This window comes from Nanorana parkeri, unplaced genomic scaffold (assembly GCF_000935625.1).
Source record: "Nanorana parkeri isolate BGI_ZX_2015 unplaced genomic scaffold, ASM93562v1 scaffold1412, whole genome shotgun sequence".
In the NCBI taxonomy this organism is placed as follows: domain Eukaryota; kingdom Metazoa; phylum Chordata; class Amphibia; order Anura; family Dicroglossidae; genus Nanorana; species Nanorana parkeri.
This window is the reverse complement of record NW_017307680.1, coordinates 49,099-66,552: the sequence shown is the minus strand read 5'-3', so window position 1 is coordinate 66,552 and position 17,454 is coordinate 49,099. Positions and strand designations below refer to the sequence as shown.

At 41.7% G+C, this 17,454-nt stretch overlaps 1 protein-coding gene across 4 annotated transcripts in view; it reads left to right on the top strand.

The window, feature by feature from the left end:
• Positions 1–17,454, top strand: part of USP7 (ubiquitin specific peptidase 7) — a 135,848-nt gene that overhangs the window by 116,375 nt on the left and 2,019 nt on the right. For all 4 annotated transcript variants that reach the window (XM_018569850.1, XM_018569849.1, XM_018569848.1 and 1 more), the window contains 5 exons: positions 1,119–1,219; positions 5,464–5,563; positions 5,743–5,862; positions 9,191–9,262; positions 15,150–15,240. In XM_018569850.1, coding sequence (XP_018425352.1) covers positions 1,119–1,219; positions 5,464–5,563; positions 5,743–5,862; positions 9,191–9,262; positions 15,150–15,240 — 484 coding nt within the window. The remainder of the gene's footprint in view (positions 1–1,118; positions 1,220–5,463; positions 5,564–5,742; positions 5,863–9,190; positions 9,263–15,149; positions 15,241–17,454) is intronic.

Sequence of the window (17,454 nt, the reverse complement as noted above, 5' to 3'; positions counted from 1 at the left end):
CCTAGGATGACAGCTCTTGGTAACCCTTTATCTGGAAAACAGAAAAAGGTAGAACCCTTCTCTTCTTCTATTGTTGATAACAGCGCAGGCACAAGATTTGTGGCAGGATCAATAGGTATTTTCCCTCAAACAGATATTCCAAAACACTTTCAGTGATATGTTTAACAGACCAAAATTAGGCAAATATGAGAAATTCATTGTTAGGGTTAGGCGCTTTAAAGTATCTCCTACACTAGATGAAAGGTTTTTTTTTTTTTTTTAAAGCATCTGAAATGTTTGCAGATTTTTTTTTTTAACCACCATAGTGCTGCAGTAGGACAAAAATCGCAACTGCAGTTGGCATAAAAGATGAGTTATCTAGAGGTAAACTGAAAATAAAAAGTTAGAGAAAGCAGAAAATATTTTTTTTCTAGCCTTTTTAATTTGTTATACATATTTTATTTTTACTTATTTTTTATAAACTTTTTAAAATTTTGTATTTTATTAAATATTTTGTATTTATTGTTGGGGGTTCTTGGGAAATATCAGGGGTCTAAACAGACCCCCGATATTTCCCTTTTCAAATAGAAAAAGAGTGAGTACACAGAGTCCCTTAATCTCTTTTTCTGCATCCCCTGTTATAAATGAACAGGAATCTTCTATACTGAGTGTTCCTGTTCATTCATAACTTGTTGAGATGGAATGTTTATAATGTACACAATCATGAAAGTGATGTAGATACAAATGTGTATTTCCTGGTGCATGATACGGGTTAGGGTGGACTAAGGTTCTTATCCTTTCCTTCCTAAAACAGTTAGGGATGTATTTATCAACAATTTGCAGAGCAATTCACCCTGCAAAATTGCATGTACTTTCATTCTCTGCGAATGGAAGCAAAACACTTAATTTGCCTCATCCTATAGACAACGCATATGTCCTTGGGAGGACCTTTGACATATTCTCACTTTTGTGTAATACAAAGTTTGGTTTTACATTATATGGCCTTTTTCTAAAGGTGCACCATTGTGCTAGTACATGCACCTTTTCACAGTCCCCACACCATACTGTCATGGCCCTTCTAAACGAACACGGAATTCATTTTTTTTCGACATGCTTAAGATTTATTGTTTCTTTGACAGGAAATAACACTATATCCAGACAAGCATGGTTGCGTAAGAGATCTTCTAGAAGAATGTAAAAGAGCTGTTGAACTCTCTGAGAAAGGATCAGGTAAACTGAGGTAAGTTTCTTTAGCCTAACATAAAGCACAATTATGCCAATTATTAACTCAAGACTAGTAATGAAGGAAGGAAAATGTTTAGTGATGCACAGATCCTCCCTTTCTGGAAACCAACCCCTGGTTAATTGGTAATGAAAAGAAGACAGAAAAAGATGGGGGTTTTTGCTGGCTCCAGAAAGAAGCTCTAGGCTGTGCAAAATGTCTTTTTCAAAGACGCCCAGTGAACCACTCCACTGCAACAGGTGACTCCAGCCCATACTTCTTTGTCATTAAGACAGGTGATTTATCGGTATACACAGAGGGAACCATAGCCTGTTATAGTTTGCACTTTTGGCGATGCTTGGCTCTTTTCAAGCTCTAAAACTCCCTTGGGGGATTTTGTGACTTGCTAGATCGATAGGTGTAAATTCTTACTACTACCTTGCATTTGTAGGAGCCTGACTCTTCAGTGCACTTTGGTAGATTTACAGCCTTTTCATGGCACTGACTAGTATGTTTGTCCTAGTGCCTGATTTTATTTAGTTTTTTTCTTTCTAGGTCCCTATTGTGGAATGCCCAGGGGATCTTCTCTATTGTCCTAGCTTTCACAGTTTCTTTTAAGCCAAGGCTCTCATAGTCTACACTCTTTCAGTAAACAAGATCTCTTCTTATTTGCCTCTTTAGGTACTTGAGGGAGGAGAAATTGCTTTCACACAGTCCCTCTTCTCATTTTGTCCTTCAGCGCTTTCCAATTGTCCTACTTTTGGACAATTTAGAATTTCTGGACGGACGTATCATTCTGGACGGTTCTTCTTTACGCATATATCCATTTCCCTTCTCCTTGAGTCCAATTCATCAAAAGTCAATTTTCCCAAGTTGAAGGGATCTCTGTTCAAGTCAGTTCTAAATGGTCTTCCACTGGACTTGATCTAGAGGCTGCAAGATTTTTGCCTTTAGAAAAATGTGAGCGTACCTCCTGTAACTGACTGGGAGACTGATTCCCTGCGCTAAACAGTGTTGCATGTCTCTTCATAAGCCACATTGTTTCCTTCTAGACTTAAGTATTGCTTCCTGATTCTTACATCTGTTATTTCTCCCTTTCAATGAAAACTTAAAGTAAACCTTCCTTTTTTTCCCCCTCCCTTTAGTCCACTTTTGGGTCAAAGGCGTACATTTACTAATGAACTCCTGTGTCCCAAAGTCAGCATCTAGCAGGCTATTGCCCACTATTTGCAGAGAGCGCAGCTGGGAAAGATTCTGACAATATTGTGATCTACCCTGCTGATTGACAGTTGACTCTGCCTCTTTAGAGACAGCTGTGCTCGCCCCCTCCCCTGACTGTCCCTCCAGTATGTGCTGGAGGAACAGAGAGGGGAGCAGGGGAATCCCTGCGGAGAGCGGTGACTAACAGAGAAAGTGCTGCGGTCAGATGAGACCAAAATTGAGCTCTTTGACATTAACTTGACTCGCCGTGTTTGGAGGAAGAAAAATGCTGACTATGACCCTAAGAACACCATCCCTACAGTCATGCTTTTCATACTGTCTCCTATTGGAGGACTGGACACTAGGCCCAAAAAACTAAAGCAACATCCCTATGGGCCACAACCTCTCCTTTTGATATTCCGCCCAGTTGTCACAAAGTAGTTCAAAAACATAATGGCAATACCAGCACTAGAGGGATGTGTCCTTCAATAGACTCCAAGAAAGGGATTTTATCGACAAAAAAAAACTTCTTTATTTCTCGTCCAAGGAGCACACAGTAAGTCATATACTGTTGGGAAGTTCAAAAGCAGTCCAACTGAGGTATGGGCACCAGAACGGCAAATTGCCTGCACCTCAAAGAGCTGCCTGAATGACCTTACGTTTGAAACTGGCATCAGATGAGGCCTGAACCTTGGAGAACTTAGAAACACAAGACCGAGTGGCAGCCTAGCATATCTTAGAAAAGGTAGCCTAATGCAATAGAGTCTAAGATGCACTTGCACATCTAGTGATTTGTGCCTTGACAGGAAAAGGTGATCCTGAAGCCCATAAGCTTAAATAAAGCTGGGCCACCTTTACGGGGACCATCAGGAATGACAAAGAGTCAGTCTTTCTAAAGGAAGCACTAGCTGTGAGATAAACCCCACAGGCAGAAATAAATCAAGGAAATGTAAGGAGATCTGATCATGAACTGGAGCCAGACAGGAGAATGAGGTCTTGGTGGAGGTGAAAGTCCAAAACTATCTTGGGTAGGAAGGTAGTTCTGGCCAGAACCCCATAAGCTTTGTGTAAGACCAGAAAGGGCTGTTTACAGTATAAGGTCAGCAGCAGAGACTCATCTTATAGAGGTGATGGCAACCAAAAACACAACCTTGTGAGTAGGGACACGCCGATACTTGACATTGTCACGAGTACTTGTGAAAATGCCCTAAAACTAAGTGCCGATACCGGCACTTTAAACTTTTTAATAGATTCGGCCAGGAAGAGTGGGATCTCAAGCAGTCTGCTGGGGAGCTGGCGGCTGCCTTAGACATCGCCAGCACATCTCCTTTACGCAGAGGCTGGCACAGCCCTGGAGACCCCCCCCTCCGTACAGTCCTGGTGTGAAAACTAAACAGGTTGACATGGAACCTGCTTAACACAGGAACTGGATTAACGATACCCTGATGGATTACAATCTCACATTTAGTTTTAAATTTGGATTGAGATTGTAGTCAATCACAGGAGTGGTGTCTTCTTTACAACACACAGGGACCATGGGGAACAAAAGTAGCCACACTCTAGACGGAAGGACAGTGTCAGCACCAATTCAGAGATGATCTGAGGATCTACAGCTGAATGATACACAAATGTACATTTTTGTTAATAGGATACTTTTTCAAGATTTAACTCCTGATGAGTTAATGAATTTATCATTCCTGATGAGTAAATGAAGAATGTACTAGAATGTACTTTAACTGCCTCCCGTCAGTAAGAATTCGTCCGGCAGCTTCCTGGATGCAACAGGCCATCCAAAGACGGCATGTTAGCCCCGTACACTTAAATTAAGTGCTTTTCACTCACCTCATAGTTCTAGCCGACCTGTGACAATGAAACTGTCACAGGTCGGCTCAGTAGATCGGGAGGTGAGCGAACACATACCGGTGTTCGCTCACCTCTCGATCCTGTCACGGCTCTCTGCCGTGACAGGGGAGGGGCTGGATTCCCCGCTCCGATCCGCCAGCGCTGACGGACGGGGGAGGGGGCGGGTACAGCTGGCTCTGCCTCTTAATAGGCGGAGCCAGCTGGGCGGATCCCGACATAATTGTCTGGATCCGCTTCAGCTGCGGCGTCTTAGTATACCGCGAGCTATAGCTCACGGTATACTGTGCCTAGGGTGACGGGAGGACGCTAGTTTGTGTCCTCCCGTTACCCTAAGGAGAACTATGGGGAAAAGCCTTAACCCCATAGTTCTCCTTTAAGCCAGGCTGTTAGTTTCTTACCGTCCTTACCGCTTGTCCAGTCGCATAAAACTTTATATTACATAGTTGTTAAGGTTGAATAAAGGCAAAGGTCCATAGAGTTTAACAATTCTGTGAACTACTTACAGAATACAAAGAAGGGGGGAGGGGTGTAGACAAACACTATACTCACCAGAAGTATAGTGAGTGCTTTACTCCTGACCTCATTGAATTTGTAAATAACACTGTAATGACAAACATAGTTGAAGTGGCATACACCTCTTAAGACTTGCATATTTACACTGCAGATTTTTTTTAAAGACTTTTTGCCTGGAACTGAAAATAATTTACTTTTCATATACTAATAATGCCTTTAGTCTACTCAAAACCTTTTTTTTGTTGGATTTTTTGCAAGCTAAGCGTATCACTGCCCATAGACATAAGAAAGCAATTACCAGACTATAGAAAAATAATTTTGTACAAAAGATTTTTTTAGAAGACAGTAACAATCTTAATTTTATCAGAAAGGTCTATAAAATACATATGCAGCCATGCCAGGTAATATCGGAAAAATGCTTCCAGGTAAATATAATTATGAACAGTCTCATATCTTGGGATGTAGAAATAGACATCCAATAAAAATTGCATGCCATGAAAGGTTGCTGAAACCTTATTGCTGTACAGATCAGTTGTTCTGTTGACATTCATCTTGATATACCAGACACCCCCTAGATTTTTTTTCCCTAGTCAAATGGTTTGTGCCTTGTGTATGTAAATTAATAGCTTTCTGGGTCAAAAACAATGCTTATTATGTCTTATGTCGCTTTTTTTCTTTGAACTAAGGCTGCTAGAAATTGTAAGCTACAAGATCATTGGTGTGCATCAAGAGGAGGAGCTATTAGAATGTTTATCACCTGCAACAAGTCGAACATTTCGAATAGAGGCAAGTTTATGGTCCCAGCTATTCTGTTTTACACTACTAGTTCTACCAAAATGTATTAAAGAAATGCTGCTAAACTTGACCTAGGCTATATGTCTTTTGTTTTGAAATGATATTCTAGTAACTTTTTGCAAATAAACTTGTCACTTGTTTGTTTTCAATCATTTTGTTCTGATTTACAGGAAATTCCTCTGGACCAGGTAGATATCGACAAAGAAAATGAAATGCTTATTACTGTGGCTCATTTTCACAAGGAAGTTTTTGGCACATTTGGAATTCCATTTTTGCTAAGAATACAACAGGTATATTTCAATTGATTGCCGTTTTATTTTACATAGCTGTAATGAATTATTTGATGGGAACCATAGAAAGCATCCTTGGTTACATTTGAGCCTGGATCATTTTGACTCCACTTGCTACTTACATGCTGTGTTTTGAACTAGATTTGAACACTGTTCTAACAAATGTTTAAGATCTAGAAGTATTTTATGTCAATAAGAGGAAAGTCAGTGTGTCCCTATTGTTTCTATGGGGACAGCTGGAGTTTACTGTCTCTGTGAAATTGTAGCGATAAGCTTGCCATCTATCCAAATGCCTGATACAGAGAGACATGTAAAAGGTAAGACAATGTATATATACTTTTTTTTTTTCCGTCAGGTAGGCTGTGTAAATAGGAACACATAACAGACATATAGTTGGTTTTCTCAAAATTGAATGCAAAAGTGAAAATGCAGTTGCTCCCTGGATTTTGAGCCCCTCTGTGGCTAGGCTGTCAAAAGGTCTTAAACATAGTATCTTCATACTCAAGATGAATAGCAAATAGTATGCCCATGATGTTAGTGAGAAATAACTTCAATGACAATTTTGTGGTGGGGGAAAATCCAATTTCATTAATTTTCACAAAAATTGTGGCAAAAATTAAGAATTTCAAAATTCTCATTATTCCTCTTACTAAATACCTTCGGGTGTCTACTTTCAGAAATTGAGTTATTAAGGGGGAAGCTTGTACTTTATATTATACAAAAACACATACATATATTTCTGTCTTATAGTTTGTAGACTCTCTAACTTTCACACAGACTAATTTACACTTGGGTCTTTTACCAAAGAAACTATTATACAGGATTTATATAGCACCAAAAGTTTTTGCAGTGCTTTACAATATAGGTAAGACATTGCAGATTCAATACAATTCAAGACAAGATGGTTAGAACGGCCCTGCCTGTGAGAGCTTACAATCTAAAATGTAGTAGAATATGTTTTGGCCCAAATTGATGACATTTTTATATTAAGTTTTTGGGTCTTTTTTTTTAAATTTACTTTATATAACACTTAACAGACAGTGGTTATTAGTAAAATAGATGTGTTGCATTACACACACCTACTTTATATTGTGAACATGTCACGATCTCGTCACATGGATAAAGGGGCACAATATTAGATAAGAAGAATGATTTATGTGGAATAGGCACAATTTATGATCACTGGAATAAAATATACCACATTGTAGGATGGACACAATTTATGAATAAGTATTCTATTGTGTGAGCACAAGAGACCTACTTGCTTTTGATAATTAGGGAGCATATTATTTACTGTTATCAAAAGGGTATATTATGATTAGGGAATAGTCTGTATTGTGCTCAGTGCATTTTTTGTGTACGAGTGGTTATTAAATACCACCAAAAGAAGGAATAATTAGCCATGCATATTGTAACAGTCTTCACTTTCAATACCGTAACTTATAGCACTGGAAAGGGGCCGTACATGTACAGCAGGGGTTTTTTTTTTCTTGCTCCCCCCAAACTCATAAAATATGCTCCCCCTGTTCCCTGCCCCCCACACATAAAATATGCTTCCCCTGTTTCCTCTCCCCCCTGCACACAAAAAATAGAGCAAAGGGCCCCCTCACCTGTTTACATTTTGTCCTGGGAGGAAGCGAGGAGGCACATCATTACCTTACTAATGCATCCTTTCAGCCAGAGCTCCAGCCGAAAGGAACTGAGCACTGACACAGCCAGCATCAGCTATGCGGTCTGCATCTGACAGAGATGCAGACCGTGTAGCTGCTTAAGCAAGTCAGGTACGTGGTCTGTGCCCCTGTGCCTCACTTGTCAGCTGGCTTCTGTTTGCAGAACATTGTTCTAGTGTGTTTTAACCCCTTTTTTTCAGTTTCTGTTCGTAAATGACTGAAGCACTTTTGACATTTTTGCTGTGTGATTCTTCAATGGCAGTAATATACTTTCTTACTAAATGCGCCCATACATATATTGTTTTTCAGAGGACAGATAGGACTATATATTTATATCACATATGTGTGCCTAACGCCTCACTTAGTATGAATGACATATAGAAAAAAAAGAGGAAAAAACGTAAAGAAAACACTTTTTCCCCAGTTTTGATTATTTTATTTTTTTTAAATGGCACAGCTAAAAAAAATGCATTAAAATGAATTGGGGCTACCCCTTTCTGGCATAAAATAAAGGCAGGCAGAGTAGTGTCTGAGCTCCAGAAGCTAATGGCAGCTCACGAAACAGACCCAGGAGGCAAAATGCAGGGTTGCATATGTTGGGGAAACCAAGGCTAGCCTCCATGAAGGAAGTAACCTCAGACCAAAAGGCCCGTATTTGTGGATATGCCCAAAAAGAGTGGAGGAAATCGGCCTCATGACCACAGAGCTTGAAGCAATGTGGGTTGGATCGAAGACCCATTGTATATAATAGTGTAGTATACTTGATAAAAAAAATTCATCTGTTAGTTTATCTCTTAAGGCTATCACTGAGGACATGTATCTATCTCCAAAATCACTCCAATCATCCTCCGCCAGGTCTGGGAGAATTGACAGCCGTAGACAGAAGTGGTGGTCACATCTACCAGACCTGTGGGACATAAGTTCCATATAGTAGGCCGAAATCAATTTAGAGGTGCTATCCCTGCGCAGCATCTCCTCTAGGGAGGACTGAGTTGGTATAAAGGAGTTCGAACCAAATTGGGCTCGGACCGCGTGCAGTTGAAGAAAGTAGGCCAAAACATCAGACGGGGAGAGTCGTAGCTCCTCCCTGAGCTGTGGGAAACCAATCATCACCCCATTGCGAAATAAATGAGACTGAGATTTAATGCCCTTCGAGGACCAGAAGGCGGCCGATGGTAGGCGCTGCAGCTTTGGGAGGGAAGGATTACCCCATAGGGGAGAGTAGGGAGAATGAGACCAGGAAAGTATGAGTAACATAGCGTAGAATACGAAGGGTCACAGATATAAAGGCTCTGCCAGGGTGTGAGCTAGTGATCCCCCTAAACACAACATTTTGGAGAGATTCGAAGGAGGTCAGTATGGCAGCTTCCGTTGCTGTACAGGCATTTCCCATCTGGGGGATTAGCCAGTCATGAACCACCACCAGCTGGGATGCTAGTTGGTAATAAGAGGCAGCTTTAAATCCTTAGCTGCCACCCTGAGGATTCTTTGTCATGTGTTTGAGATGTGTGCTGTGTGCTTTCCATCTCTTTGGGAAAACTTTTTTAAATTCTTTCAATATTTTACGGATGGTAAATTTGTTCACATTGACCTTAAACAAATGTCAAAAATCACATTGAATGTATTTCCAAGCATTTGACTTTTTTTTTTTTTCTTAGGGGGAACCTTTCCGAGAGGTCATGAAGAGGATTCAAGCTATGCTGGACATCCAGGAAAAAGAGTTTGAAAAGGTAACTATTACGTTCTAGTTTATTTATTCCATTGAGGGACATGGGAATTCTAATACAGTCGAGTTTTACTGCTCATAAGGGAGCTCATAAGTTTGCAGTCTCTTCTCTCTTTAGATGCACAAGTTATCCTTATTGAAAGGCAAGCCAACAGACAGGTTAGAGGTGTTTTTACCTTTTGGAATTTTACTGACCGCTAAGCTCCATCCTCAGACCCCAACTTGAAGTGACTGGTTTCGCTCGACCCCCTATTTTGGCAGTTCCCCTAAAGTTGCATTAAACAATATTATTCAAGTATTTATCTAAAATGTCTTCTATGGCTCCCAGCCTCTTCCAAATCTTTACATTTATTTTCTCTTGCTTTAGTGTTTTGACTTCCTGATAGAGGGTGGTTATATATTTTCTCCATAATCACACTGTATGTGGCAACGTAGCCATCTTGTCTTGCTGAGTTGGACAAGCTTACATGTAGACACACTCAGCGCTGACACATGGTCCCCTCAGTCTTCCCTTTAGCCTAATGACCACCCAATTATCTCTCCCCATAGGCCCTTGACTCAAAGGGGGACTCGGGAAAACAGCTGGTCCTCGGTGGATGAGTGTAAAAGGCGGAAGCGGCTTTAGTGAATCTTAATCCTGTGCATTAAGATAAGGCAGTATGAGTTATGGGATTTGATTAGCATTCAAAGACCGTGCATGTGACCACAACTTACATGCACTGTTTGTTCCAAAAAAAAGGGATGCAAGGGGGGAAAAGGAGACATTTTGGTTTCGGAGCATGCAGAGGCAGAAAAACACAGTAAGCAGAGATTTTATGAAAAATACATATCAGTGCCATTATATAGGTGAAGTGTATGGATGAATGTTTTAGAAGAAGCATATTGTTTAGTGTATAACAATCATGTGCCGAGCTGAATAAATATATACAATTTGGTGAAATATGTGATATAACAATAAGATATAGAAGTATATGCTTTAAAAAATGTATTCAAAAGAGCACATCAAAACATGAAAACATGAAAAGATGAAAACACAGTGATGAAAACAAAGTCCAATGTGCAACAATTATAATCGTGCAAACAAATGCAGGGGATAGTCCACCACTAGATAGATTCAAACTTCCAAGTAAGCAGTTGCCACAGAATCCTGACAGACCTTCACCTCCACCCACTGTATGCAAAAATTGGAACAGTGCTTACCTGGGGAGATGGACCCACAGAACTAGGTCTCAAAGCGCATTTCCCTTCTTAATAGGGGAGGGAAGCCTGTATGAATGAAGACCAGATAACCTCCTCAGCTCGCAAATAACATAATTTCAAAAGGAGACAAAATATAAAGAGGACATAGTGCGTATCGTCCAAAAAATACAATTTATTGAATAAAAACAGGTACTCGCAATGTCACAGGTGACAAAAAGGCATAAAACAAATATCCAATGGACACCACAGTACAAATCTTCATTCATACGGGGCTTCCCTCCCCACACAATCTCACATACTCAGACATTCTCACACACATACGCACACCAAAAAAATGTTTTGTTCGGTTCTTGTAAGATAGGGAGACTGGGTGGATCCTAAAAAAAAGAGTGGACTCTCAGCCTGGGGTGCAGTGTGGGCTGCTGTGCTGTGAAGGAGCTCCATCCACATGTGTATTGCTGGTACAGCTCCCTTGCGCGCCCTATAGAGGTGCCGGAATGTGGCGTCTCTCCGTTCCTGGCACCTCTACAGGACACGTGAGGGATCTGTAAGCAATGCAAGTATGGATGGAGGTCCCTCGCGGCCATAGCCCCACCCCACCTCAAGCTGACACTCGGCACCGGGCAGCATATTTTGAATAGCTGCTTGGTGTGAGAGCTGACAGTGCTGGGCTAGGGGCAGGCTGAGGAGCCTCTCACCTAAAAAAGTGGAAGGCATGTGCTGACCCACTGAACACAGGGCCGCGACCCACTTTTGGTTCACGACCTTCCAGTTAAGAACCTAGGCTCTAGATGCTGGTGTGAAGGCTTTCTGGTCATCCTTCACTTAGGGTGTTTTGATGCACCATTTGGGTTGTGCACTGCCCTCAGTCTTGCTGTCCCTTTTGCTTTAAGGGTTCTGCGCAATCGCTGTACTGCATTCTCTTATATGACCAACTGGTCTTTTCTTTTGGAATCTTTAATATTTGTTTTTTCTTGGGTCTATGCCCAACAAATTGTTTTCTTCTCTTGACCTTGTCAGTTAGCTTTCTATCGCCCTGTATATTTATTTCTCACAACACTGATGCTTGTTAGGTAAAAATGGGAGGGGCGGGGGTTGTCAGTTGGTCATTTCTCAGTGCCAGTTACATTCCTATTGTGACTATTATATTTTTAGCGGCATAGAAGCTTAATAGGCAAGGGTATCCAAAACCGTAAAGAAAAAAAAGTGTTGTATAGCTTATATTCTATTCATGCAGAGTATACTTTTTCTGGTGGCTTATATTTGCTGCAGTTGCACCTGGTGATCCAGCAAGTAAGGGCCTTGGCACAAACTTCATGTCTCAGGGTGACAACTGATCCCTATGCAGGACCGGCATTGTCAGCCTATGATTCTCACTCCTGGGAAGGACAGTGTGTGGCTGTGCGGATACACAGCCCTTCAACATGTTTAGCATTCAGCTGGTCATGCACTGGAAGAGTTTCAGCCAACTCCTGCTGAATCAGCCAAGACTTAGTAGACTTTTGTTGAAGAAGCTGTCTTTAACCTACATGGAGAAATAATCGCCTTCATCCTCCATCCAGTGTTCATTCTTCATAATGGCTCTGCCTAACAGCCTTGTTTCAGAAAGCCTCCCCTCATGCCCATCACATCCTCACCGGCCTTCCCCCATCGAAGGGAATCCATAGCTTTTGCTGATCGGCAAACCAAAGGCATCTCCCACATACAGGACATGCTGGATGCCCAAGGCCGCTGCAAACAATTTTGAGAATTACAGACTGAACATCACATATCTCCTAACCACTTCCTACAATACGCACAAATTTCACGATTCATAAAAACCTCCCCCACACATTACTCGATCCTTCTCTCCGCAGGTAACTAAATGGGCTGGAAAAAGAAAATAGCACTGTGCTTCAAATTAAAAAAATTATATTCCTAAAATGGGAAAAAAATTGTATAAAATGTGAAATTGTCACAAAGTGATACACACTTTTGTGTCATACACAACACCTGTTTTGCACAATGCCTGTGCTGATGATAGTAAGAAAAACTAATGGTCTAGACCAGGGGTGCCCACAAGGTCGATCGCGATCTACCAGTGATCGCGAGATGTACTCTCTTCCCGCCAGTGTGTCTTCTCTGGATCCCCGCTGCTATCCCCATCTGTATGCAGCGGGGATCCGAGAAGTGAAGGAACCGCTGCAGCCAGCGGCGGAGGACAGAGCCGCTGTCACAGAACTAATGCCGAGCAGTGAGGAGAGAGAGACACACGCTCGGCCTGGATCTGACAGCCGGTGCCTCTCTCTCCCCTCACTGCTCGGTCTTCATTCTGTGACATTGGCTCGGCCCTCCGCTAAAGTGTTCTTTCACTTCTCGTCGGATCCCCCTCTGCCCAGGAGAGGAGGGGGGATCCATGGGAGAAGCTGAGCCCCCGTGTGCGTGGCTTAGCGGCAGAGGATCGGTACATATCAACTCTGGCTTATCTTTCCAAAATCGTGAAAAACTATTCCTCCATCTTCCACCTTCTCTTGTGCTCAGAGAGAGAAAAAAGGGCTTCCACTAGTGTAGTATGTCGGAATAAATTTATTTAAACCGATTAAAATGCACTTACAATTAAAATAAGGTAATTGCACATGGATTGTGTGATTGGAAGATGGAGGAATAGGTTTACACGATTTTAGAAAGATAAGCCAGAGTTGGGAGAAATCTACCCCAATTTATTGTCGGATTAAAAACAAAGGAGAGGATTTGGTTCTATATATCAACAAAGCGCTAATTGTTCATCTGAAATATGGTGAGCAATAGGAGTCGGTGAGTGCGGCCAGATCTTATCTTTGAGCACGGTGGAGACTGGAGAGCACTGATTCACTAATTGTTTTTGCATTCACGGACGTGGTGCTGTATCCAGAAGTAATGGACTTCACATGTGGTTATGTAGATTAAGTGGGAGTTGTACATCACTTGTGAGATTTAACATAGGATTTTCTATATGTACACATTTTATGAGATGTACTTTTTTTTTTTCCTCCCATGTTTATTATGGTTCATAGTGTCTAGACCATTAGACCTAGAGTTTTTCTTACTATCATCAGCACAGGTGTTGTGTATGACACAAAATTGTTTTCACATTTTAGGAATATATTTTTGAGTTTGAAGCGCAGTGCTATTTTTTTTTTTTCTATTTTGGGTGTACTCACCTATTAAGCACAACTGCGCTAGGAATCAAATAACACTCTATCTAACAACCAAATGGGCTGCCATCCTTCAGGTCTCGCTGGAAGACGCAGACCAAATGCTGCTCCAGGTGTGGCTCAACCTTAGGAAGGCCATCGCCAGGGAATCCTAGAGGGAAACCCAGTTCAAATTCATTCATAGGGCGTATTACGCCTTTATTATACACTATAAAAACCCTCCCCCAAATTGGCTGACGTCCTGCCCCAAATGCCAGGCTGCTTCACCAGATCTGGATCACCTAATATGGCTATGCCCCCTCATCCAAACATTTTGGACCATAGTTCTCTCTTACATGAAATCCATCTCTGGCTCCCACAGACTCCTACACCCGGTGTTATGTCTGTTTCACGTAGTCATCCCGACAGCCACAACTGCTCATCGGGATCCTTCTAGGTGGGAACACTTATGTACTATGTACTAACAAACTGGTTAACTCCAGCTCCCCCCACATTGAAGTTGCTGAAAGACCTCCTGCACAAACTGCTGTCACTAGACCAATTAGACGCCCAGCTAAATCAACCCCTTACTGTTGGCTTCTTTGCCACTTGGTCCTCCTTCTTCCTGGCCGTACTTCCCCCAGGACGACTAAAAGAGATAATGACAATGTTTCAGTACACTACATAGTATCTCACCTCGCAGCTAGCTGGATCTCTGGGTGCATTAGATGTCCTTTAGCATTCCACTAACTGACTCCTACTACTAGTCCTAAATAACTTACTAATTTCGAGGTCCTCGTCCATTATACGTCCTATTTTATGTCATCTATGGCCCTTCCCAAGAGTCCCATGGATTGATTGAGGCGTTGCTGTGCGATTTTATGTTCCTTCATGTTGGTTATCACTTTGATACGACTGCATTTAGTCATTTTTTTTTTTTATTGTTCTGTCTTGGAAAATATTTCAATAAAAGATTACATGCTAAAAAAAAAAAAAAGAAAGCCTCCAGGCATTCAACCCGCACGTTGTGCCGCAGCACTATATTTCTTGAGGAGAGTCATACTCTGCTGGAGCACTGGAGGCAGCCATGAGTACAAATCACTATACGGTAGTAGTGAATAGGGCTGCAGTGTACATGCACGAGGTTGAGGAGCCAGCAGAGACACTAACTGAAGCAAGGCCGCTCCAAGAAGGATCGCGCATAATCGCTGGATGGCAGGTAAAGGGACGTTTTCTCGGGGCGGTTTGGGATGCCTTTTTAAAGGATGACTTGTACTAGCTCTGACCCTGTTCTCGGTATAAGCATAAAGAGGCAGATAACCTAGCATACTCTGAAGGTTGTGTATATAGTTAACACCAAAATTGTAGTGTCATTTTGGGTGATGTGTATAAGACTTTGGGCGTTGTAAGGCTAAAACAAAGTAAAAAATAGTTATTTGAAACTGATTTTTTTTTTTTACCAAGATAATTTCTAGTGTGAAAAATTATGTGGTTATTTGGAGTGGCAACTGTTTATCTTAAATACATTTTTGGTTACAGTTCAAGTTTGCTATTGTAATGATGGGACGGCATCAGTACATAAACGAAGAGGATTATGAAGTGAACTTGAAAGACTTTGAGCCCCAGCCTGGTGAGTATAGTGATCCTCAGTGAGATTAGAGTTTTTCTTGATAAATATACTTTGTTTTTCTTTATATTGTTCCCATAATTTTTTATTTTCTGACCACTTCATCAATATTCTGCAAGAATGACATCCAGTGCGGTTGATGTAGTAAAGGAATCGGGGTGAATTCACACTAGATGCGTTGGAGCTGTGCTTGCCGCCATGGAATGTGGTGGTGTGCTCTAAAAAAAAAAAAAAAGTACTACATGCCATACTTTTTTTTTTTTTCATCTTGCCATTATACTGCCACCTATAGGAGGATTGAACACTGCCAAACAAAAGTTTGTAGTCCAGCCCAGGACAGCCCTTCCTTCTACCAGTGTCCTATGAGCATGGACATCTTTTCTCCCGCTCCTTGTGGAAAAGGCCATTGCTATTTCCTCAGTGGTTGCCCTGTCTCTAATATCTCACTCTGTGAATAAGCCAATCAGGCTCTACCTCCCGGGATTGCTGGGCATCTTTAAAATTCTTGTTCTGTGCCTGTTTCTATTGCAGAAGGGGTTAATGCTCAGGAAGGAAGTAGAAAAAAAGATTGAGGACTGTCCATTCTTTTTTTATTTCAGAAGGGAAATATCTGGGGGTCTGTTTAGACCCCTGGTTATTTCCAAAGAGCCCCTAACAGTAAAGTAAAAAAAAGAAAAAAGCGCCCCATTATAAAAAAAAAAAAGTGGGGAAAAAAGTAATTTTCGGCCTGACAAATTCTGGTGCAGGAGGTGCCATTCACTTTGATGGCACCCCAAACGTGCCTCCTGCCCACAGTGCGTTCGACCACACTGGAACATGTACTGTGTGGTATGTCATGCATTCCAGTGTGGAGCAATTGCAAAAAATTGTGCCTGCAGTTTTATTCTGAAATAAACTTTGTAACACTCCATTTGTTTATTTAATTTTAAATTAAGGATGGCATTTAATTATTTTTTTTTACGCAATCCAAATGCACAGAGCACTCTGGTTAAAGTTCTGGAATGTGGAAACAATGTCCAAGGAGCATTTGACCCACAAGGTCTAGGGAAAGAAGCCTGCTAAATCTTTAGAGTTTCCTTTGTTGGCATGAAGGTGCCCCCCCCTCTTTTTTGGGTGGGTCTATTAATCCTTGTGGGCTTTTGTGTAGTTTGCCCTTAAAGCATATTTAGGTGCAGAGAGTTTCCTTTCAGGATTATGGACTGAACCCTTAACTTCAGCATTCTCTTCAGCTTTCCTGTGCCACCACAAAGAGGAGCAGACCTACCTTTTGTCCCCTTGTGGTCTCTTAGCTCTAAATATCCTTTTCTTGGCTCCTGTACCAGTTAAGTCTCAGGGGATGTGTCCCAACCTGGCCACGGTTCTCTCAGAGAAAACATTTGTCTTTTTGGGACAAGTCCCAACAGTTTTGCAAGGTATCCATCAGATCTACCATCCCTGTCCCTTTATAGCGGGACCCTCTGATCTTCGTGGTCCGCTACGACGCATACTTACTGATCACCACCCTCCCTGAGCTCTCACACTGCAATCTCACCACTCTACTCTGTTTTCTCCAGGGTGCTGGCACCAGCTTTGCCCTAATGCTTTTCCATGGCATCCTCATTGTGGGACATTCAGACAACCTCCGGTGGAGAAAACAGTAGACATAGGGCGTAGTGGACAATGTCTTGCTGATGGTTACAAATATCTTAAAAATGTGGCTGAATCTTGTATCATCATGGTCCAGCGCTGGAAGTTTTTCATTGTTTGGTATTATACACACTGTCATTCACTTTTCCCTTGGTCAGGGAGTTACCAGTCTCCCAGCTGTTGCAGGAGAGTGGTGTATCAAGGGGTCATCCTCTCTGAGGCACCCTTTTTGCGCCAGTTTCTTCTCGTACTACCTCAGCAGACTAAATTGTCTATTCCTGACAATCTAGTAGTTCCTGGCCAGGTGAATCAGTCTTCTAGTTCTGATGTTAGAGAGAATTTTTCTTTCCACCTTCTTTCTTCTGTCATTGGAGAACTTTTGTCTCCTGGTCTATGTTCTGGAGTTTCAGAACATGTAGTTCCTCCTACATCATGGGGGTCATTCCCTTTACAGATCTGATACGGACACTATTGGACAGTGCCTCGGTACTGGGGTGTCTCTACTGTTGAGGAGGAACAGGATGTTTTTCTCGAGCAAAAGGAGTAGTCGGGATCTTTTTTTTTTTTTTTTTTTTTTTTTTTTTTTTTTTT